Source organism: Chrysemys picta, chromosome 4, assembly GCF_011386835.1.
Source record: "Chrysemys picta bellii isolate R12L10 chromosome 4, ASM1138683v2, whole genome shotgun sequence".
NCBI classification, from domain to species: Eukaryota; Metazoa; Chordata; order Testudines; family Emydidae; genus Chrysemys; species Chrysemys picta.
The window spans coordinates 146,334,279-146,357,188 of NC_088794.1; the positions used below are offsets into that span (position 1 = coordinate 146,334,279).

Sequence of the window (22,910 nt, forward strand, 5' to 3'; positions counted from 1 at the left end):
TACAGAGCATTCATTCACACAACTCTCCTTCAGCATGGCAGAGAAACCTATTGTCGACTACTTGCAATCTGACATCCCCCCCCCCCCCCCCCCAACTTCACTTACAGGCAACCCAACCCCACCCTGAGCTATGTCTAATGTCACTCATGAAAGCCATGCCAGTTCCCTAATACAGTGCGACCCACAATGAGTTAAGGCTAAAGGGAGGCAGGAGAAGAATTGATGAGTGGAGCGTCCCTAGGGCTGTTGAATGGTTTGACTGCTGCCTACTTTGCTCTTTACTCTCTGTGTGGGTGGGATCTTAGTCAAGGCAGCAACCCTAATCTAAAGCCAGTCCTCATCGTGTGAATGTTTGTTCTTACGAGGGATGGCGCAATAAGCGGAAATGCTTTATTGTATATTTGCATAATGTTCTGAGCCATTTGCAGTGAAGGGTGAGATCGCTCTTGGAGGGCAGCATTAACTGTACAGGTACCTTGGTCATAAGAATCTGACCATGGGCGTTAGCAGTTTCCCCGTATCAGTGCACTGCAAACGGCCCAGCCCATACAGCTGAAACCAGCAGCTGGATCTAGAGCCAGACTGTACAGACCAAGTACTAAAGACCCTGGTTTGGGGCGTACTAGGGCATCGGCTGCCGAGGCATGAGGCGCCCCCAGGCAGAGCTACCACCCCCACGGCCAGTGACAGCTGGACTGGACCCGACCCGACCCGCCCCCAGCGCCCGGGGCGGGGCAGGGAACCTGGTGGGCAGCCGCTGCTTCCGTCTCCTTTATCCCGCGAGCCGTGATCCTCTTATAGGCGGCGGGGCTGCGTGACGCACGGGCCGGGGCGCCCAATGGCAGCGGCGCGGGCCCCGCGACCGGAGCCGGGCGCGCTATAAAGAGAGGGACAGTGCCGGGAAGTGCGAGCGGAGAGTCCTGGACGCGGAGCCCGCAGGTGACCCTGGTCCTACTCGGAGTCCCAGGACGCTGAGCGCACGGACTCCGAGCCCTCTCCCCGGGCCGGGCGCACGGAGACGCGGCACACCTGGGCGCAGACGCTCCCCTCCCCTATCCCGGCTGCGGGGCACCCCTTCCCCTCCGGTGCGCACGGACTCCCCCAGCCCCGTACGGGCCCCTTCCCCCCCCCCCCCCCGGGGGTAGCCTAATTCTCTTCTTCCTAGCCCGATCCCCGCCTCAAGTCCCGGGCGCACGGAGCGAGTCCTTGGGCAGATGGAGAAGGGGAAGCTGGAGCAGCCGCCGCGGACGGTGAGCTACAATGGGTACGCGCTGGAGGAGAAGCAGCCGCCTCCGCCCGCTCCGAGCCGGCCCTTGGAGAAGCCCCGCTACTCGCAGGGCACCAGCTCGCAGTGCCTGGACAACTGGAAGGAGGAAAGGACCCGCAGCGAGGAGGATAACGAGATGAACCTGCCCAGCCTGGCCGCCGCCTATACCACCATCCTGCGCTCGCTGGGCGAGGACCCCGAGCGGCAGGGGCTGCTCAGGACCCCTTGGAGGGCAGCCACCGCCATGCAGTTCTTCACCAAGGGCTACCAGGAGACCATCTCAGGTATGGGAGGTGTGTGGGGTGCAGGGGTGCCCCTGTCATCGCTGTGGGTGATGGGTGCAGGTATCCCCCAAACCAGGACATCTGTCATTTAGGAGGACCCTATGGGTGCAGGATGTCTCCACTATCAGGTGACCTGCTGAGATATTTAAGTTGGAGGGTGCAGGGGTCTACTCCAGCAGCAGGAGGGCTAGAGAGGGATTGGAAGATACAGGGTTATTCCTGGAGGCTAGGGCAAAATAGTGCCCCTGGAAAAAGGCAGAAAGCGTAAAACTTGTGTTAAATCCAGAAAACTTTCCTTATCTTAAAAACTGCACACCGCCTAAAGCAACCCAGCTACTAGAGTAACACATTCAGGACTTCTGACCCTGTCCAGAGGTGAGGAAATACAGGAAAGTTGCCTTCGGTGTCTCATCCATGATGGAATCAAATAGGATGTTTTTTTTGCCCCCCAGCCACCCAACTCCAAGGTTTACTTTTGATTTAAGTTGAGTGAAATATCAGCTCCTTGCAGTAGTGGAGCTCACATGTGCTCAATAAATCACTGAGGGAAAATTCACTCTTGAAACACATCACTGCAGTATTCTTCAAACAAAAACTCTACTTTCTGCTGACTCAAAGAGCGGCCAGCTTAACTAGAGAGAGTGGGGAAACTCCTAGGGGAAAAACATGTGTCATTGATCATGCAGGAAATCAGAGGTTCCTGGTCTGTAGGATGCTTTTAAAAAGGTCTACTTCCTCTTATCAGGTGTGCCTTAATTGGGGGGGGGAGGAGGGGGAGAAATGTTGTAAGGATCTCATGATGACTGGAGACTTCAGGATAGGTAGTGAAGGCAGTGCCTACCCTGATTTGACTGAAGTAGAGTATATTTACCAGGGTTGCTGAACACATCTGACAGTTTTGTCTACCTGGTCCCAGATATTGCCAGTTTTCACTGCGTCATGCAGTGTGGGTTTTTTGCTTTTTGAAAGCTTGTGCGCTTTTTTTTTAACCCTGTTGGCTCAGTTGTCTGAGACTTGTGTAGATTTTTAGGTTTGCCCGTCGGCTTTGAGGTGATAAGCAAGCCAGAGTAAGCAAATTTAATAGAAGCCTCCATGATCTTGTTTTCCTTAAACAGTTTATACACTGAAATCTCTGATGTAACTTAACTATTGTCTCCTGACTGCTCCACCATAATATTGTCAGTTTAGTGCTACTTTACATTGACTTATCCAGGGTGTAGGTGAGAAACAGTGCTTTCTCAATATTTCTTCTTTTTTAGTCCCTAACCTTGCAAACTATTTGCAGCTAGATTTTCCAGGTGTCAGCTTTAAACTCAAATAGTGCTGACTGGGCTAAGCAAGAAGAGTATTGAGGTGCACATGCACCCACACACACCCATCTAAACTCTCTGGTTAGAGACAGATTTTTACAATACCTGTACAGCATCTAGACCAATAGGGCCCTAACCTGAATGGGGACTCTAAATGCCACTTAACACAAATAATAGTACAAGGGTTTGAAAATCTCACTGCTGCTCACCAGTCTCAAGTGAGTACATGGTAGATTAGCAATTTCTGTAGGATCCAAATGTCACCTTTTGCAAAGGACCAAATATAAGCAAATGTAATTGTCTTCTACAGTCTACAGCTCCACTGTCTACTTTTGTTCATAGCATTGTCAAGCAGCAGCATCGTGAAACTAACCAGATCATGGTCAGTTTCATGGCTGCTATCCAGACCCTTATGTTGTCAGTGACACAGTCAGGACCTGTGCCCATGGCATACTGTTGCTGAATGGGAAAGATGAACCACAGCAGAGGCAGCAGGTACTGGTATTCTTCGCAAGGGAGGAGAAACTAAAAAAAGAGACTGGAGGAGGAAGTGTCTCTCCTTCTCTCGTACCAAACCCATTGCCGCTTTGAAGGGACAAAAGCCATCTCCTCCCTTCCAGTAGCTAGAGGCACATGGACTCTTACAGTAATTGCACCCGGTTCATTATGTGAAAATGGAGGCACCCTAAAGGGTTCAGTAACAGCACCTTGCCCACAGCCTTGTGTGGCATATGGGACTGCACATCTCATTAGGCTATTGCCCTTGGACTTCACTAGTGGAACATTTCACCGTTGCCTTTCACTAGTGCATTTAGTCCTTCAGCTTATAGGTATCTGCTACACTTTTCAAACCTGGTTTATACTCACAGACTTATGCCTCGTTCTCCCCCTCCCCCCTTCTTGACGAGGGGTCAAAGAGTTAGCTGAGCAAATATATATAGATTGTAACTATACGTGTGTAACTTTCCTGACAGTCTTGCTTTATTTCTTATTCTGTAAGAACACTGCCTAGGCAGAAAACCTTGATTTTATGAATGGAAAGTGTGGAAGTTCCAAATCAATAATTTTAAAAAAGCAAGTAAAACTCTGTCGCAAATGAAAACTTATCTGCAGGCTAGTGCTGAATGCTGGGTCCCTGAGAGAGGTGTACGGATATGGGGACTTACCTGGCTGTAACTCAAAGGCACCTCAAAAAGAGCTAGTTATTACAAGCAGCAAGGTGCAGAAAGATAAACCTGGTGATGGGGGAGGGATAGCTCAGTGGTTTGAGCATTGGCCTGCTAAAGCCAGGATTATGAGTTCAATCCTTGAAGGGGCTAGTTGGGGATTGGTCCTGCTTTGAGCACGGGGGTTGGACTAGATGACCTCCTTAGGTCCCTTCCAACCCTGATATTCTATGTCTACAGCCCACTTCAGAGCTTCCAGTCAACTCCTAATTTTCCTCTTATCACCCTGCCTGCTGCCTGGTAGATGGTTCTCATTTATCTGGCTACAGGGCATCAGCCCGGGACCAACATGTAAAGTCAACTGAGACGTTCCAGGATAGCCATCTGTCTCTTCTCTGTGCCAGTGTCTAAACCCCACTCCTGTGGGCAACATCCATGGGAACTGACCTGATTTCTAGCTCATTCAGTAGCACTTCATCCCCACTATGCCACCTGCTGCCCGGTGGATTCTGTTAGAACTCTGAGTGGGCTGTCCCCATCCCCTATCTCACTAGGTCACAGAACTCCACTCCCTAGTGTGGTGTCCTAGGGGGACTGGGGGAGGCTGCATTGCAGCAAGGTGTGTAAACTATTAGTTGCTTGCTGCTGACTCTTTTTTAAAACCGAGGGGATCCCTTTGGGGATCAGTCATAGAGTGGGTGGCACGGAGCTTTGGAGGATGGCAGGGGGAAAAAAAACTTCACGGAAGAGCCCGTTGGGGCAATTTTCTGGCAGCCCCTCACATAAGGAGTGTCCTCCACGCTCTGAAGATGTGTTCGTGGACAGAAGGGCAGAACTGGGTCAAACCATCTTGCAGACGCTTCTGCACCATAACCAGCCTTTAGAAGTGATGTGGCTATTTGTGGCTTTATTTTTGGACTAACTATTTTTCAAAGGCAAAATGAGGCTGCAGTGTGAATATGGTGCTCATTTTCCCCCTCCCCCCATCATAAGGGGAAGCATCATCATTTTCCAGTCGCTCCTCTTCTCTTCTCCTCCCCCATCCCCACTCCCCCAACGAACAACACCTCTCGTTCGCCAGTTGAAGGCAGACAGTCCTTCTCTCCCCCACCCCTCATTGGTTAGGTTGGAGAGGAAACAGTTGTGGCTGGGGGTGAAACCTGTGGTTACCTAGCAAAATGTGAAGGTGCTGAGAGGATTTAGACTTCGGAGCTGACACTGATTTAACCTCCATAACATAGATCCTTAAATGCAGTTATAGTAAGTTTTTTGTTTTTTTTTAATATAGCACCTATGTATACCTAAACACTTCAGGGCAGGGACTGTCTCTTACTGTTCTTGTACAGCTCCTAGCACGATGGGGCTTTGATCTGGTTGGGGCATCTAGTCCCAGCTGTAATACACAGAGTGCTGATACCATCTTGTCACACTCACACTTCTGTGGCTGTGGACAGCCAAATCCGAGGAAGGAATTCAAATAACTACAAATAGTCCAAGTGTATGCCATATGACAACAGTGTTTTAAAATCCCAGATCTGAGTTTCTGTATTTCTAATTATACAACGGGATGTGTGATCGCTTTTATTTCTAAAGAAATAGTGTTTAGTTTGCTGTAAAGATCCTAGAGAAAATTCTGATGTTCAATAAACTTGGATATCAAACTTAGTGAAGACCATATAGAGACTGTAAGGTCAGGAGACGTACACAGTATAAAACACGTGCAAATGTATAAAATGTTCAGCTTAACTCAGTCTAGAAATGAAAATTGGAGGGTCACATTACTTTGTCTATTTAATTGCCTGAGTGCTATATATTGGTTTTGAATTCTGAGTTGGCTGAAAGAGGTGGGCAAAATCCAGAGTTTTCTGGCTAGCTATTGGCTGTGCCTCTGAGTCTCCTTACCTGCCCTGCAGCCGCCTCCATCTCACCTGGTGAAACCAGAAAGGAGAAAGCAGGAGAGCTGTGAATGCAAGATCACATTGTGTATGACTGGCATTTTCCAAAGCTCATGTTTTAATGAATTTTGATTGTACATTGTCCTCTACCATTAGTATTTTCAAAGGTTGGCCCACAAAGGAGAAAGTACTGTGGTTTTGTCCTATTTTGTTTCTTTAGAAAGACCTGGAAGGCCTTAAGTATTTTTCTGCTTGGAAACTTATTCTCCTTCTTGAAATAGCAGAAACATTTAATCTTCTTGTCTTTTTTGTAAGACTTCAGTGATTCAAGAGTGGATTGGGAGATTTTTAACCTTAACTGAAAAGCTTTTTAGCAAAGAGCTTTCTTTTGATGTTTTTTGGTTTTAGCAACTGTTTAAAAAAAAAAATTGGAACTATATAGATAAAACTGCCATGCTGTCTGGAGTGGTTCATGACCTTGAGTGTGAACCTCAGGGAAAACTGTCAAAAAGCAGGGCAGAGACCCCAAACTGGTTGTGTGTTCTAGAATTAGATTTCACCAACCCAGTAACAAATGTGAACAACTGTCACGTCTCACCATGGACTCATAGACAGTCCCCTTGGGCACTCCAGTCTATCTTGCCACTCAGTGATAATTATATCACTTAGTGATAATTGGTTGCCATATGCCAATGGTAATCTTTTTTTTTTGTCAAGGTCCAGACTCCAGAGAAAATAATACAAAAATAATAACAATAATGATAAGTAAATAGATTTCACGGTCCATTCAAAAGCATCTGGTGGTCCAGATTTGGCCTGCGGTCTGCCTATTGACTACCCCGTCATACACCAAAGATCACAAAAGATTCAAGGTGCTTCCAGTCCTAAGAGACCCAGTCACATACTTCAGGTCCATTTGTACCTCATATCTCACACCAAAGACAAAGCTTGTAGCCAATCCTATAGTAAACTGACTAAGGATTTATTAACTAAGAAAAAGAAATGAGTTATTGACAGGTTAAAGTAGGCAAACGTATATCAACAAATGAGTTATTGTCTATGGTTTTAAAAGGTGACAGAGCTGTAGTATCCTGTCAGCACTAGATGTCTTTTAGGACTAACCCAGGCTGAGCCTGGAGATCTCTGCTTCTGTTTCCTAGCTCCAGCCCTGTGAGAGTCCAAACAGCAAAGAAAGAGAATTTTCTTGTGTCCCTGTTTTATCCCCTTCTTCCAGCATTCAAGCCAATGGGATGGGCTTTCTTGCAGGTACCACCTTCATGGATGTGAGAGGGCCATTAACCAAGCCTTTGTACTGTGATGTTACACAATGGCCCATTTCGTTTTGATAGCCCTCAATGGGTGGTGGACCATTCCTCCTGAGTGGGGCCAGGTCTACGCTACAGTATGTTACTTGGGTTGTGAAAAATCCACATCCCTGAGCAACGTACTTACACCAACCTAACCCCCCTCCCCGCCCCCGTGTAGACAGCTATGTCAACAGGAGAACGTCTCCTGTCAACATAGCTACTGCCTCTCGGGGAGGTGGATTAACTATGCTGACGGGAGACACTCTCCTGTCAGCACAGGAGTATCTTCTCTAAAGCGCTACAGCGGCGCAGCTGCATTGGTGCAGCATTTTAAGTGTAGACCTGCCCTACGTTCACAGAGTCAGAGCAAGAATTTTTACAGTTATGGAGCAAAACTTCCATATCATCTTATAGATGGGATAGTAAAAATTATGCATGCAACAATTTACAAGCATCCCATACAGTCTAAACGCTAAACACATTCTTCTAAATCTAATACCTACCGTGGACAATGCTAACATACAGGTGAGCTGGTCTGGTTTCAGCTGATGCCTACAGCTTTGGCAAGAGCTGGCACCTGGTTTGTCAGTGTCACAATTACCTCCCCTTGAGTAATCAAGTTTCACTTCCTTGATACCAGTGATACATTAAACCTACTATTTTTTTTTCATAGTCTGCCTGTGCTAGGGAGACAAGACATGGCTTTCTGGCAATGTAGGGAGGAGAAGAAAACACAGTTTGCCAAATTCAAGCCTCTGTAAATCATAAAAGAGAAAAATAGGGTAAAGGTCAACTTTTTTGCCTCGTTTATAGGTTACCTTTGAGACTACCACTGTATAGTTCCATGGCCACTTTGGTAATGATGGCTGTAGTGGTGTGTCCCGGCTTACTTCACCTATGCTTGTATTTGGTATTTATGTTCTGCAGTTATAGATTATTGTGTTTTAGTTAGCACAACAAGAAGAACAATTCTAACAAGCATCTAATTTTGATTCTAGTTTATGCATTGGGCCTTGCTTTGGAGTAAATGATTCTATACAGGTGATCTGTATTAGCTTGTTCTAGACTTATAGAAATGAGCTCTTATCTTATCTCTGACTTTTCCCCCAGTGATATGACATCAATGAAAAGCAAATATAAAAATATCAGCACTCCAACCTGAAGTGAAATGGCCATCTGTAAAAAAAAAAAAAAAAAAACATTCTTTTTAAACAAACTTCCTGAGGCAGTCAAGGTTAGATTAAAAACTGGATAAAAATCCTGTCTTAAATTTAATTCATTAAATAACATTTCTCACAAGACCTAATCAGAGGGAGGGTCTGTTTCTCTGCTAAATGGTTCTTGGAATAAACTTAATGTAAAAACTTGTACATTTAGTTAGATTTTCCATAAATAAAAGTAAAGCTGGGTAGTCTGTCAGTAGCTGGTTGTCTTTAATTCAGTGTTTGTATATCTGCTTCAGACTACCTGTCAAAAGTTCCCTGTTGTGTTGTGGGAGAGGAGGGGGACTCCTTTTATTACTTAAACTTCCTTGGAGGCTGGTGTCTGTAAGGCTGTTATATACTTGGTAATGTTTGATAGTTTAACAGTGCAAATTTAAGAAAAAGCACATAATAAATGAACAAGAATAAGTGGAAATATCATGTGGCAGGCTAACACTAAATTCTAACTAGAATTCTAAGTCTTCAGATTTTCTGAAATAACTTTTGGTAATTTAAATAGAAGGGTGAGCATTCTGAAATGGTGAACTTCAACAAAGCTGATTTTAAAAGATGAGCTGTAACTACTGGTAGTTGGTTCTTGCCCAGCAATCCCAGAGCAAAAACCAAGCATTGGCATGAATAAATACCAGGCATTTGCAGAAGGAAAATAACTTGTTTACATTTGAATATTGAAGCATTTTAAATAAAACAACATGTTCATTAAGGGCTGCAACTACTGTAAAAACAGTGCTAGTCACGCACATCAAAAGCCTTGCACACCTTTTGTTGAACAGAACAGTCCTAATATATGGTGATACATTCAGTTTGTCTTTCTGCTAAAGACAATGTGTTAACTTTGGGCTGCCTCAAAGGTATTAAATGAAGAATCTTTATTTGAATTTAAAAAAACAACCCTCATGACATACAGTTGCACATATTTTTAGATTCAATTGTTAGTAGTCCTACTTTCCTGGACATTTGTTTTGGTTCAAACTGTTACACTTGTGACTTTTGTTTTCATTTAACCGTAATTACTCAGTGACCCTGTACTATAGATCTCTCATTTTAAGGCAAAACCAATAACATCTGGCATTATGCCCAGCACCAACAGACTAATGTCTATCAAATTGTGTACGGCTTGGATTTCTTGGGCTTTCGGATGGAGAATACTGAATAAATACCACCTTACTGCTATTTTCCTCATCTTTTGTCTGTGGATTTGGTATTTTAACTGGTGACAGTGGTGAGGGGAAATTCATAAGTTCCCAAAGCTTGGTTGGTTTGCTGAGGAGTGTCCTTGCTAAACATCACAATGTAAAAATAGAGAGTCTGAAGCTTAAACAAACAGACTGTTTGATCAGCCAAACCACCCTTTTCTAAGAGATGGTCGGTTACTCCATTCTGTTTCTGTTACTGGAGACAAAAGGTGTATTGCTAGATCTTAGTCCACAAACAATCTGTTTGGAATTAAACATCATTTGTAATGTACTGGGCTAGATGGATCAAATAACATAAGTTTTCAAAGGCTGGTTTTCACACAGACCTACATTGTTGTTTTCAAAACCAGTAAATTTCCAGGGGTGCATATGGTTTGTTATGAAAACCAGTAATATCAATTAACTTTTCTTGTGGGGACGCTTTCTTTGTTGAGCATGGTTACATAATAGGATCAACTTTCCGCCCCCCCCCCCCCCCCGGACTATTGCACTAAGTCTCCAGGCTTTTTAACCACTTTTTCTCACTATTAATGCCCTCAAATTGCACTTGTTTGGCAAAAATTCTTTCGCTTTTAGATATTAACTTAATTTTTTTAACCTCTTTATCTGTTTGAGAATCCTCCTCATTAAAGACTTGTTTGCACTTATGCTGCCTTTCTAGTCCATTGTTTCAAACTTCTCTACCTTCCATCTCTAGTTCAATTTTTAATGGTTCCCATGATATTATGGTAACGTTATGAAAACCTTTATTGAAATCTTGATGCATTTTAATGAGACTCCATAATCCTGCTTTCCCTCATATTAACAAATGTATCAGTAAAAGACCAATTTAAGAATTTTGAAATCTTAGTTACATCTGAGAATCTGTAATAACTGTGATCTTTCATATGAATAGACTCCAATCTCATGCTGTATGCAGAATACATTGATAGGAAACCAAATGAATCTGTTCCAGTGACACGCAGTAATGTTATTTAACTGATTTTTACTTTCCTTCTCTTTTTTGCCTTTTTAATATATCAAATAGGCATTAAATTATTCTTCAAGCTTTGCTTTTGCTAACTGAGGGATTAGCTCTCGTTTCTGAAACAATTAATTCCATCTGGGGTTGAGCACACAGTTCTAGTCCTTATGAGAGATAGTGATGACAGACAAACTTTTATAAGAACCCTGTAGGTAAGATTTCTTCCTTTAGTTTCAACTCACATATATTCCTGCCGAGTTGAAACTAATGTGGATTTGATGCCTATTTAATCCTTGTATTGCTTCCTTTTTAGTTCTGTTGTCTACTTAAGCAGCAGTGTTTTCAGCCCATGCTTCCTTTAATTTGGAACCTCTTTCTTTAATAAAGGTTTCTTGAAAACTCTGCATCCTCCGGAATCCCTTCCTTCTGAAAGCTTAAGCCATTAAAATGCCACAACACAATAAACTCTCCGTGTATGGCTGAGAATTGTTACTGTTCACTCTGTTTCAGTAAAAAAAAAATGTTGAAATTCTGACATCTTGTATCTTACTCTTTTTTTATATTAAAGGCCACCATAATTTTCATGCTTTACCCATCAAGAATATTTTCCTTAACTGCAGTCACTTCCTAAGACTAATACCTGAATAGAATGAAGATTTCAACCTTGAATTTATTTTTTGCTTTCCAATAGCAATTTAAGGTTTGAGAAGCATCCTGAAGTTAGATTAGTTTCAAATCAATACGGCTGGTGTTTCCACCCTGTCCAGTACAGCTGTAGTGTGTGGCTGTATCTTGTGTGCATTCTTTTGGGTTTTTTTTAAAGTCTATCATTCCACATCACTGAACACAATCAAATCTTACCCCCCACCGTTCTGCCAAGGTGCCTTAATCTTGACCTGTACAGACCACACCTCTTTGGGTGAATGTAGTTCACATGTGCTCCTTGGTCTCCGAGATTGCTTGAACAGTGTCAATTGGATGTGGACACCATTCTCAGTCCAGTTCCTTTGACTGAAGGTGAAGCCTCAGCTGGCTTTGAACCAATCACCCAAAGGAGAAATTGATTGTCCTATCCTATCCTACTTGCCCTGGAACATATTAAACTGACTTGATTAAAGATGCTTGTCTGAATCTGAGGAAACCTGTTACAGACTACTGGACTTTTCTGTGTGGGGTTCTTGCCTTCTTAGTCTGTTTTAGAACAAACCTACTTCTCTTTTAGCTTAACTTTTGAATTAATGTGTTACTCACTTTCAGAAGCATAGAATATCAGGGTAGGAAGGGACCTCAAGAGGTCATCTAGTCCAACCCCCTGCTCAAAGCAGGACTAATGCCCAGACAGATTTTTGCCCCAGATCCCTAAAAGGCCCCCTCAAGGACTGAACTCACAACCCTGGGTTTAGTAGGCCAATGCTCAAACCACCGAACTATCTGTCGCCCCGATCCCTTGTGAAAGGAGACAACTACACAGTTTTGCACAGAGTAAAAATTATACCTCTGTTGCAGAGAAGCAAGTTGAATGTGCTGCAGCTAGAGGCTAACTGTTGCTTAACATTTATTGGTAATCTGCCCATTCAAAATACAATTCTTCTAATATCCTGAAAGCTCCATGGCTTAGCAAATAATTCCCCCCCTCCCCCGCATACTAAAAACACTTGTTAAAATGAAAGGACCTCTTTGAAACTTGAATATCAGCGGCTTTTAAAGTGGCTTAAATCAGAGTGAAAGCAGCCTATGAACTTTTCATGTTTCCACTATTGTGATGCATTGTCAAAGGAAGCAAATGTAAGTGTCAAAAGTGTTCGTAAAACTGACAGGATGCATCAAGATGCTATTCTGTATAGTGCTGTCATTTTTCTTTCTTTTGACCTATCCAGCCAGCTGTCAGGAGATGCGGAGTCTGCCCCTTGGTTGCCAGAGGTGATTTTTGCTTTCCTGTGTCACATGAAAGCCATGCAAATAGTTTCTATAGCAACAGGTCCTCTCTTTCCTCTGACGCAAAATCCTGAAAAGGTCTCTTGTTCCTTGTTTTCATCTGATTCTCATTTTGCTTTCATCCGCTGTTATATTGCAGATAAAGGTTTTATTTCAATTCTGCTCACAGCTGCTTCTTAATGGACACCAGCTGTTAGTTTTACTACCCATCCAAGTCGCCACAGCAGTACCTTAATTCTGGGTCAGAGGAGAAATTGTTGCTGGGATACTTAAGAGATGACACCTAACTTTACTTCTCACGTTTACGTAGCTACCTCCCCCACCCTGGAAGGCATCTGTGTTTGATCTGCACTGTAGCCATCGTGTTAATACAATATGTTTGCAAAGGGCTTGTGCGTTCAACTCAATTAGCTTTTCTCTGAGTTATCCTTAGGAGCATGCAGTTTCCCTTTCCTTTGTGGATCTCTCTGCCTTGTGGTACATGCTGTTTTGAAGTAGCATGCAAACATATCCCCTTTGCAGCGGAGTCCTTGCAAAAACGTAGGGGACAAGTAGCGCTCTTTAGATCTTCACAGACCTCTCTTCTCCCATCTGCTACTAGAAAAGATGCATAATTCAGGGGGCTTGTACTAATGATGGGGGGTGAGTAGCTAAAGTGATGTTGCAGGAGTGGCGAACTCCAGTTGAGGCGGAGAAGAGCTTTCTTTTCAATTACAAAAAAATGCATCCCGCAGAGGACAAGGAGCCTTAATCTGTGTGCCTGTTGGACACAGTGCACTAGAGAAACTGTTGTACAACAATCTTAGCACTTGTGTGAAATTAACCCCATGTTCTGGGCCATTGAGGGCTCTAGTAGGTGGAGTGCTTCAAATTCAACTCATGTACTTAGGTTAAATGTGTGTGGCTTTTTGTTCATTAATAAACACGGAAAATAAATGTAATTTAGTAATTGGGGCTAATTCATCTCTCCCCACCTTTTTTATTTTTTTATTTTTTTGATTAAAGAGCTAATCTATCTTCCCCTCCCCTTTCCTTTTCCCCCACTCCGATTAGAAGAGTCAGGATAAAACTACACTAGCTCTTCTAGTAGTACCGAAAGATGCAACTGACTAAAATGGCTAGGACTGTCTTCCAAGAACAGGTTCGAACAATGGGTGAATCTCTTAAGGACTGGAAAAGACAAAAATCCTGAAATTTATCTATGCTTCTGCTTGGTCTGGAAATATCAGGCTCTGGCGCTGACGTTTCCAGTGCAGACATTATTTATGATTTGGGGCTTCCAGTTTTAGGTGAAACACGGCTGTCTAGTGGTTCATGAAAGTTACAGGCTTAACTGGGCAGCCTGGTCCAGTGAATAGTGCACTGGGAACAGAACCCCGGTCTTCCACCTCCCAGTCCAGGTCTGCCACTGACCTGTGTGACTCTAGCAATTGCACAACAGTCACTAATTTTGGTGTGAAATCATGTTAAGCACTCTCCTACATGGCTGCGAAACATGAACACTTCATATCAGGCACCGTGAAGCAATTAGAACATTTTCACATGAGCTGTCTGCGTTTCATCTGTAACATCAAGTGGTTGATCAGGATACCAAATATTGAAGTCCTGGACCGGTGCTGTATGACTTGTGTTGAATGAATCCCTAATCATACAGGCACAACTTTGGTGGGCTGGTCACCTCAGATGTATGGGTGATACAGGACTCCCCAAAGCCATATTTTAAGGACAGTTGAAAATGGGAGTATGTATGCTGGGAGGCCAATGAAAACTATAAGGAACTCCCTGAAAGATGGCCAAGTCGACCCTCATTAGTATAGTGGTGAGTATCCCCACCTGTCACGCGGGAGACCAGGGTTCGATTCCCCGACAGGGAGGCTGTTCCCTTTGGGGGAGGGATAGCTCAGTGGTTTGAGCATTGGCCTGCTAAACTCAGGGTTGTGAGTTCAATCCTTGAGGGGGGAATTTAGGGAACTGGGGTAAAAATCTGTCTGGGGATTGGTCCTGCTTTGAGCAGGGGGTTGGACTAGATGACCTCCTGAGGTCCCTTCCAAGCCAGATATTCTATGACCCAAACACGTGGGAAGCTGCTGTTGCCGACAAATCAGGATGGCTGTAGGCCTGTTTGTCTGCAGTTAAAGCCATCGAAAATCATAGAACAGAAGAAGCCAAAGAAGTGGGAGCGAAGAAAGCAAGCTGTGGCAAAAACATGCTGCCACATCTGCCCGACGTGCAGACAAATGTGTCGATCCCTCATCGGCTTACAAACACACTGACTCTCATACGTCAACTGGCACAGGAGACTCCAACAAGCAAGTCGTTTCTCTTTTCTGTGTGTAACCAACCCATCCCCTGGGATCGAACCTCTGGCACTAAATGCATGAGCTAAAAGCCACATGGCCCTTGGCTAAGGCTGTAGAGCAAACTCATAAATCTCTAAGTGGTCTCGGTGCCACTAGAGGGGACAGAGCACCACACCCAGGAGATGTGTGGGTTACATGTGCTTCTGTCCTGTCTCTTTAGATTGTAAGTACATTGAGACAGGGACTGTCTGTACAGTGCCTGCTGCACTGGGGCCCTGATACCAGTTGGTACTACTGTAAATCAAGTAACTACTCAAAAGGCTTGGCTGGTTTTGGCAGTGGGGTCAAGTCACTTTATGAAACCAGGTTCAGTCATCCTTGAGCAACAGCAATTCACCTGAGTAGAGTCACTGCAGCTTGGTGCTGGAGTGAGGCGCGTGACACTGCTTCTTTCCAGAAGTCAGCTTTACAAATCTGGATTATTCTCAGTAGAAGTCAACCTTCAGAGGAAAACCAGACTTTACACTGCTCATTGAAGAAGAGGTTATTTTCAAAGTATGAGTAGGAAGGACTCATCTCAGCAGGGTAGGGCTGCTTTGGAGAGAGTCTCTTTCAGTTAGCTACACCTGCCTTTTGGATATGCACTCCCCCCACATCTCGTTCGCTCCATCGGTTCTGCTTGTGTCACTTGCTCTGGCAATGCTGATGGGGTTGCGGGAAAGGCTAAATTGATAAATCCCTTTTGGCGTTCACATGGGCTGAAGAGGGGTGACCTGCAGTGATCAACGTAGTAGAAATTGCCCTGGATGAGTTGTTCTGGGCTTCTGTCTTGCTACTAATAGTCAACAATTTTTTATGTGCAGAATCAGCAATAAGGCAAGATCCACATGAGCAAAAAGCAAAGGGGCAAAGTCTTGTGGCGCACCCCCAACTCCGCTTTTGTCTGGATATCGTCTACTTTGGAGTGTAAACTCTTAAGAGTATGTCTACACTGCAGTTAAAAACTCACAGCTGGCCTGTGCCAACTGACGCTGGCTCACAGGTCTCCAGCTAAGGGGGCTGTGTAAGTGCCGTGTAGACATTCAGGCTTGCGCTAACCCTGCAACCCTCCTCCTGTGCTCTGCGACCCTCCAGCCTAGAGCCTAGGCTGCAGCCAGAGCTGAACTTCTACACCGCAATTAACCAGCCCCTTAGCCCAAGCCCCAGGAGCCGGAGTCAGCTAGCACGGGCCAGCCCCAATATCTACTAGTAATGTAGATGTCCCCTTTGAGGCCTGGAGCTGTTGGCTTCCAATTGCATACTTCAGGGCACTGCATACATACAGGCTGAATGGCACTAGCCTTTAGTCCCTGAAAGCTTGGGAGGGAGGGAGGAAGGATGGTCTCATGGCCAAGACACTGGACTGGGTTCAAGAGACCTATGTTCCATTCCTGTCTCTGCAACAACTTCTCTGTGTGACCATGGGCGGGTCGCTTAACCTTCTCTTTTTCCATCTGTAAAATCAGGATAACACTAGTCTCCTTTATAGTGTAACTTAGCCTTACAGTCTCCCTGGTAAACGCATTGAGCTGCTTCGATGGAAACCTGTAAATGTCAATTTCTTCCAACGGTGCGGACTTTTTATCTAGCCTATCGTATTAGGGCTGTGCGTGGGGCCTGACGCCAGATGCAACCAGCCTAAGAACTTACCCAATTCTCAACCATTCCAAGCCCTTGGCTTGACCGTGCAACAGCTTTGTTTGAAACCTGTCTCTAACACCACTGCCCACCTATTGTGAACAGCAGCTGCCAGGTTCTTCGCTAATAGCCATCGGGCGGGGTGTCTGTAATGCTTGGTGCAATCACAGACCTGCTCTGGGATCCTTTGGCTGAGCCCTCTCTGTTACTCTTAGCAACACTCTTAGGAGGGAAGCGTGAGTTCTACTGAAGGCAGCGTTCGCTCTAGTGATACACATCCCCTATCGCGTTTAGGGTTTTATCTACCACACCCCGTGCAGTGATGGGCTCTGTACATTTTGCTGTTTGCTGAAAGTTGTGTCCTTCATAGAACCTCCGGGCACATGATGCTCTAGAGACCTTGTTGCCATTACATCTTATCCTCCTCCTTGCTACCTGTTAACCCGCTTTGACGCTGGATATTGTCCACTTGGAGCTTGCAGTACTCCAGCACCTTTCACGCTAGCCTTCCGATGCTTGGTACACCCCAAGCCAGGGCAGGAGTAAGAGTGCCTGGTGCTTTACCTGTAAGCAAAAACACACCGGCTCTCCCATGAGGTGCGTAGTGTAAATTGGACAAGAGCAACAAACAGACAGGTGGGGGGGGTGGATTCATTCTGTGTTCAGCTTTGGTTCAGCAGGAGGCCGCATTGGGTGGAGGCACTGTGCAAGGCTACTGGGAAGAAGCAAAGCGAGGAAGGCATGAAGGCTTTGGTAGGCAAAGACCAAGTTGGGGATGGAGACATTTGAGGGCCATTGAAATGAATAGGAGCCATGCTGCTCAATCCCCTAGTTGGCTCAAGCACAGGACTCATCGAAGCATTTAGAGGGAGAAGGTCTTGACAAGGGCTGGAGTGGAGCTGTGTAGCACCTTGAAGGGGTGGACAAGGAATATGAACTTGATGCAGAAAGAAATGGGGAAAGTAAATGGGTGGATGGCCCCTCCTCTTCCACACTCCTCCTCCTTCCCGCTCCCCATCTCCATAGGTGTGGACAGCTTCCCTCACTCCTGGTGGACACTGTAGTCTATCTTCTGTCCTATCACTCTGCTCCCCTAGACTAGCCAGGTATTCATGTTGTGGTATCTGCAGTTGGACCACACCAGTTCTGTTTCCCTCTAGAGAGAGCACTGCTGGGATTAGGATCACTGGGTGTTTGTTGAGAAGGCTGGTCTCAAGAATGTGCAGATAGCAAACTTCTCCAGCCGGCAGATAGAGTGGGCCTGCTGGTACTTCAGAGCAGTGTCCTAAATTACGTTTCCTGGCAAATGCTGCCCAGACACTTCTCTCAGCACAGGATTGCACACCTGAGCAGTGTCACCCCAACCACTCCAGCTTTGCTGGCTCTCCATCACCTGCTCCTGCTGCTGTCCCCTCTAATGGGGAAACCCATATCCTTAGGAGGTGTGCCCCTCACACTCCCTACCATCCCTCCTCCCTCTCTGCTGCTGGAGTGACTATTGGACGGGGACATGGCTTAGAAAGATTGTAGAGAAGCAGAAGTGCCACTGTAAAAATGCTGCTCGCCTTGTTCTGTGCCCCCCCATTTATACCTATCCATGGGGCGGGTGACTCTCTAAAGTTCCGGCTCGCTGCTTTCCAGGTCACTAGCCGTTCTTGGTAATGAACACAGAGAAACAGCAGAATGTCGCAAATGCTGGTTTCCAGGGTTACCTGTGTACCTCTGATAGCATGCAGGAAATTAAAACAATCTGTGATGGCGATATGTTATTGGCAACAGATGGCAGCTGTTGGGGATATGCGTGTCCGAGGAAGGCTGAAAAGCAAACGCAGCAGGCACAATTGTTGAATTTGTACATTAACCACTGAGTCACTTGAAGACGAATGCAAAGCTTTTAATGAAGTACAACAGTCACTGGACACCTTTTGTTCTTCTATTAGACTTGCTCTTTTTATGGTATGGTCTAGAAGTTACATGGGGCCCTACTAAATGCTTAGTGTTAACCTGCATGGAGGCCCGCACATGGTATGCGTGTTTAGCAATTGGATGAGTTATTGCCATTAAACTGGTCATATGTCCCATTTAATTGTTAGCTTAGCCCTCTTCTTATTTAGAAACTGGAGGTTGCTGCTGTAGTCTATGGGAAAGTTCTCCCTGGCACAAGCAGAATAAATTACTGCCTCTGGAGTTCACTTCACTGACTTCTGCTTCTCTCCTGTTGGAAAGGCACTGTCTGTCTCATACCTCGGGGCCTTTTCTTAGCATCCCTTTAACGTCTCCAAACAATCTGGCTTTTCAGAATACTCACAGAAACAGCAGTGCCCTGCATGACCCTATGTAGCAGGGCACGCTCCTGGGAACAACTTGGGGTGTTGGTAGAAATAGACTGAGGCTCCGGGCACCGCTCTCCACTTCAAACAGCAAACACTCCAGGCATAGCATTCAAATGGTGCCCATTTGGTACTAGAAGAGCCAAGTATTTGTCCTCCCGTCACCTGCTTGGATTTCCCCATATAAAAAGAAAAGTAACACCCCTTCTCTTTGGGGATGGGCTGTGCAGCTAAGTCGGGGTGTCCATCTGCAAGCCTGTTGGCTCTGCCCCATGCTATAAACCTTCGGGGAGAGCATAAGAAGTCAGAGAGGCAAAACTGTCCCTTTCTTCTAGAACTATAAACCCAGTACTGATCTCGCTGAGGCACTGAGACTGAGCTCTGGACATTCTAACCAGCTGCTGCCTTTATAGAGGCCTAACTGCTGCAGGGCACGTGATGAAACTTGGGAAGGAGGAAGTATCTTGTCAGACACTGAAAACTGACCTAGAAGATGCCTTGGTGTGTTTAATTGCCTTTCTCTTCACCTTGCCCTTTTTGGTGCTACTTTTCAAGCATATGGAGACCCTTTGCCTCTCCTCTGAACCCTAGACCAGTTTGACCTCGCAAAGTGGTGCATGCAGGAGCCTATAGACCATGAGAGGATCCTTACAACTATGCCTTCTTCAGCATTGATTATAGTAGACCTACAATATGTCTACACGCCCGTCGGAGGTATAACTGCAACATGTGTAGACATACCCAAGCTAGCTTTGATCTAGCTCAAATAACAATAGCAGTGAAGCCATGGCATTGCAGGCTTGGATACCAACCTAGGGTCCGGGGTGGGCTTGTACAGTCTGCATTGCCACAGTTTCCATGCTGTCATTGGAGTTAACTAGGTCACGGCTAGCTTGTGATGTCTACACACGCTGCAGTCACACCTCTGATTCCCGGGTACACATACCCTATTCTTTATGTTCTAGGTTTCTTTCATTCTCACCAACCAGTGGACATGTTTTGTCCTCTGAACAAATTTGTTTATCATTAATGACTCTTCTTAAAGACAAATTGTCTCTGGTGTGTCTGTGAAGTCTGACAGTGCACTGTTGCAGTCATAGGACAAGTGACCCTGTACCCATCAAACTGGATCCTTAGTCTATACTTAATGGATGCACTTTAGGGCCTACTTTCCATAGTCTTAAGAATTGCCAAGAGCTAAGGTGTGCCTGGGGAAAGGGATCAGAAAAACCAGAATTCCCCATATTTTGCATGTTGTGTATAATTTATATATAATCTCCTGCAAACATTTTAATTTCAGATGTCCTGAATGATGCCATCTTTGATGAAGATCATGATGAGATGGTAATTGTGAAGGACATAGACATGTTCTCATTGTGTGAACATCACCTGGTTCCATTCGTTGGAAAGGTAACTACTTCACAAAACAGATACTGTAGTGTAAACTCTGATTTAAATCTCTCATTCATGTGTGTTTCTGGTAACTTTTTTTTTTTTTAAAGATGTAACTATATGCAGTCACTTACTATCTAGAATCACAGCAAACTTTCTATCATATCAAATCATAGCCACTTACTATCTAGAATCATAGCAATCTTCAAAATACAAATTCCGAAGACCACCTTCATGCAAGTTTTATATGATTTAAGACCTAGCATATAGCGCTCAACCTTTATCAGTCTAATAATTTCTGACATTTTGTATCGAAGCTCTTCATGAAGCAGCAGCAAGCCTTCAGGGCAGACATCTTGATATTAAACCAACGCACCTCAGACGTCGGCTTTGATCCGTAACAGATTACACTAACAATTTGAAAAGCCAGCTGGTGGATTGTCGTCACAGTAACCACTGCAGACTGTGCAAATCTTGGATTAGTGTGCTCTTTTCAATGAATAGTCGGGCCTAGATTTCCAAGAGTGACTAGTGGTTTTAGATGCCCAAACTGTGACAGCCTAACGGGGCTTCAATTCCAGACAATGCTGAGCACCCACTCTTTGAAAATCAGGCCTCTTTTAAAATGTCTCAAGTTGGACGCTGCAAACCTGAGGCCCTCTGTCTAAAGATCTTGGTCTCTGTGCTGCTACATTTGAGGTCCATGCCAGCTCCAGAAGTACCAGAGAATGGAGCATCCGCACTACAGTGTCTCCCCATGAAGCACACATGAGCTGTAGAGATGCAGGTGTTCCCATGGTCTGTAAAATTCTATTCCTGCCATTTGTGTTCCCAAATATATTTTCTTGTAAAATAAAATACCTGCAGAGAAGCCGTTATGTGTCTCCTAGAGGGCGTTACCTCATTCTTGTCTCCTCCCTGCACTCTGCTGTATTGCTAGTGTTTAATTCTGGAAAGTAAGAGTCTCCTTTCTGTTCTGGCTTTCTATTTGCCTATACTTTTGTTACTGTGTAGGATGTATGTGCTTCTTTCTCATTATTCTGGGGCAATCTGTAAATTCTTTTTACAACTAGAAGTTTAGCCAGTGTGGGTTGGAGAAATCCCAAACACAGAACTGGTCCTTTTGCTATGTTCTCTCCCCTTGGGGTGTCTGGACCTTAATTGTCACAGATGGTCAGCTAAATGACTTGGTATGCTTCTAAGGATTGTTAGACTAGCCATTCTCCTGTTGGGTATATCAAACATGCTGCAAATGCTCTTCAACAAAAGATGATGTATTTGTAGCTCTGTCTAAAAATTCAGTTAAGCTGTTCTCACCACGCAACAAAAGTCATTGCTTATTTCCAAGTAACTACTGCAAAACCATGTCTCTTACTTTGATCTGAAATGTTTCGTGTCTTTCAGGTGTCAGTTGGTTGATTACCCAACAGAAAAGTGATAGGAGTGAGCAAATTAGCCAGGTAATTAGGTGGTATTATAATACCTATAGCCACAGGTACAGCAAAATAGGATTCTGAAAGACCAGATTTCCAGGCAAAATTATACGAAATAACCCTACTCTGACCCTTTCCGACTGCTCTATCTTGGCAAACGCATCCTTTGGTACATTGACACACCAATGGGTCATCTGTAATCTGGTCGAACTATAAATCCACTTTAATACAATAGCTTCTTTCACAACTCTGAACACGGTTTTTCTCAGCACAAATCTGAAAAATTTGTCACTGCTTTTAGGACAGACTTTTTAATAATGAGAACTCTACTGTTACAATATTATCTATTTACCTATTAAACATGAATGCTCAGACAATAAATGCATATTTGAACAGGATGGAGGAAGGCTTTAATTTCATTGGCCTTCTGCAGTATCCGTGTCCTAAGAGTTGCCCCTTAATTCTTTTTTTCAAGTGCATTGCAGTTTGCACACTAAGCGCTTCTTCCCACATGAGCTTTCCAGCTAAAGTAAAAAGAATAGTCTTTCTTCAAAAGATTTTTTTTTAAGCCATTGAAAGAAGGCTGCATTTATTTTAGCTTAACTTTTTCTGTGCTGAGTAATGCTAAAACAATCTCTCTGTTGCACCTGACTTAAATTCTGCATGTTACGGTGTAGCCATCCTGAGACTGGGTGTATAAATTGTGATCTCTTCCAAAACATTTACCCACTTTAAAAAAAGGTACTGAACTCACCAGGCACTCTCACTCTCTGCTTGCTCTTTAATCTTTCAGACTTGCATGGTGGCATGTCCTCCCCCCATGCTAAAGCTTCTGGATTTGAAATGGAAGTGGGTAAAAGTGGGACATGAGGCAAATGCATATTTCAGAAAGTATGCGTGAGTGTTAACACTGTCTTGAAGAGTATTTTGATCCAGTGAATGGTTTGTTCCCCTTTCTCTAGGTACATATAGGTTATCTTCCTAACAAACAAGTTCTTGGTCTCAGCAAGCTTGCTAGGTAAGTGCTAATTTAATGAAAGCGATGCTAATTGTAAAAAAGGATTCCAGGCTGTGTTAAGTGTGCTGATCTGTAATCTGGTCCCCTTCTAAAGTACAGCAGACGGTAGCAGTATCTCATGTTCTGGATTTGGGTTTACAGCAATCCTTCTCGCTAAGACTACTGGAAAACAAAAGCTAAATTTCAGCTCCTTATTACTTTAAACCACAACAC

At 44.5% G+C, this 22,910-nt stretch overlaps 1 protein-coding gene across 1 annotated transcript in view; it reads left to right on the forward strand.

The window, feature by feature from the left end:
* The first annotated feature begins 732 nt into the window (after positions 1-732).
* GCH1 (GTP cyclohydrolase 1) overlaps positions 733-22,910 on the forward strand; it is a 32,450-nt gene continuing 10,272 nt past the window's right edge. Inside the window, exons 1-3 of the mRNA XM_005295490.4 lie at positions 733-1,551; positions 20,155-20,264; positions 22,642-22,697. Coding sequence (XP_005295547.1) covers positions 1,215-1,551; positions 20,155-20,264; positions 22,642-22,697 — 503 coding nt within the window. The 5' untranslated portion in view covers positions 733-1,214. The remainder of the gene's footprint in view (positions 1,552-20,154; positions 20,265-22,641; positions 22,698-22,910) is intronic.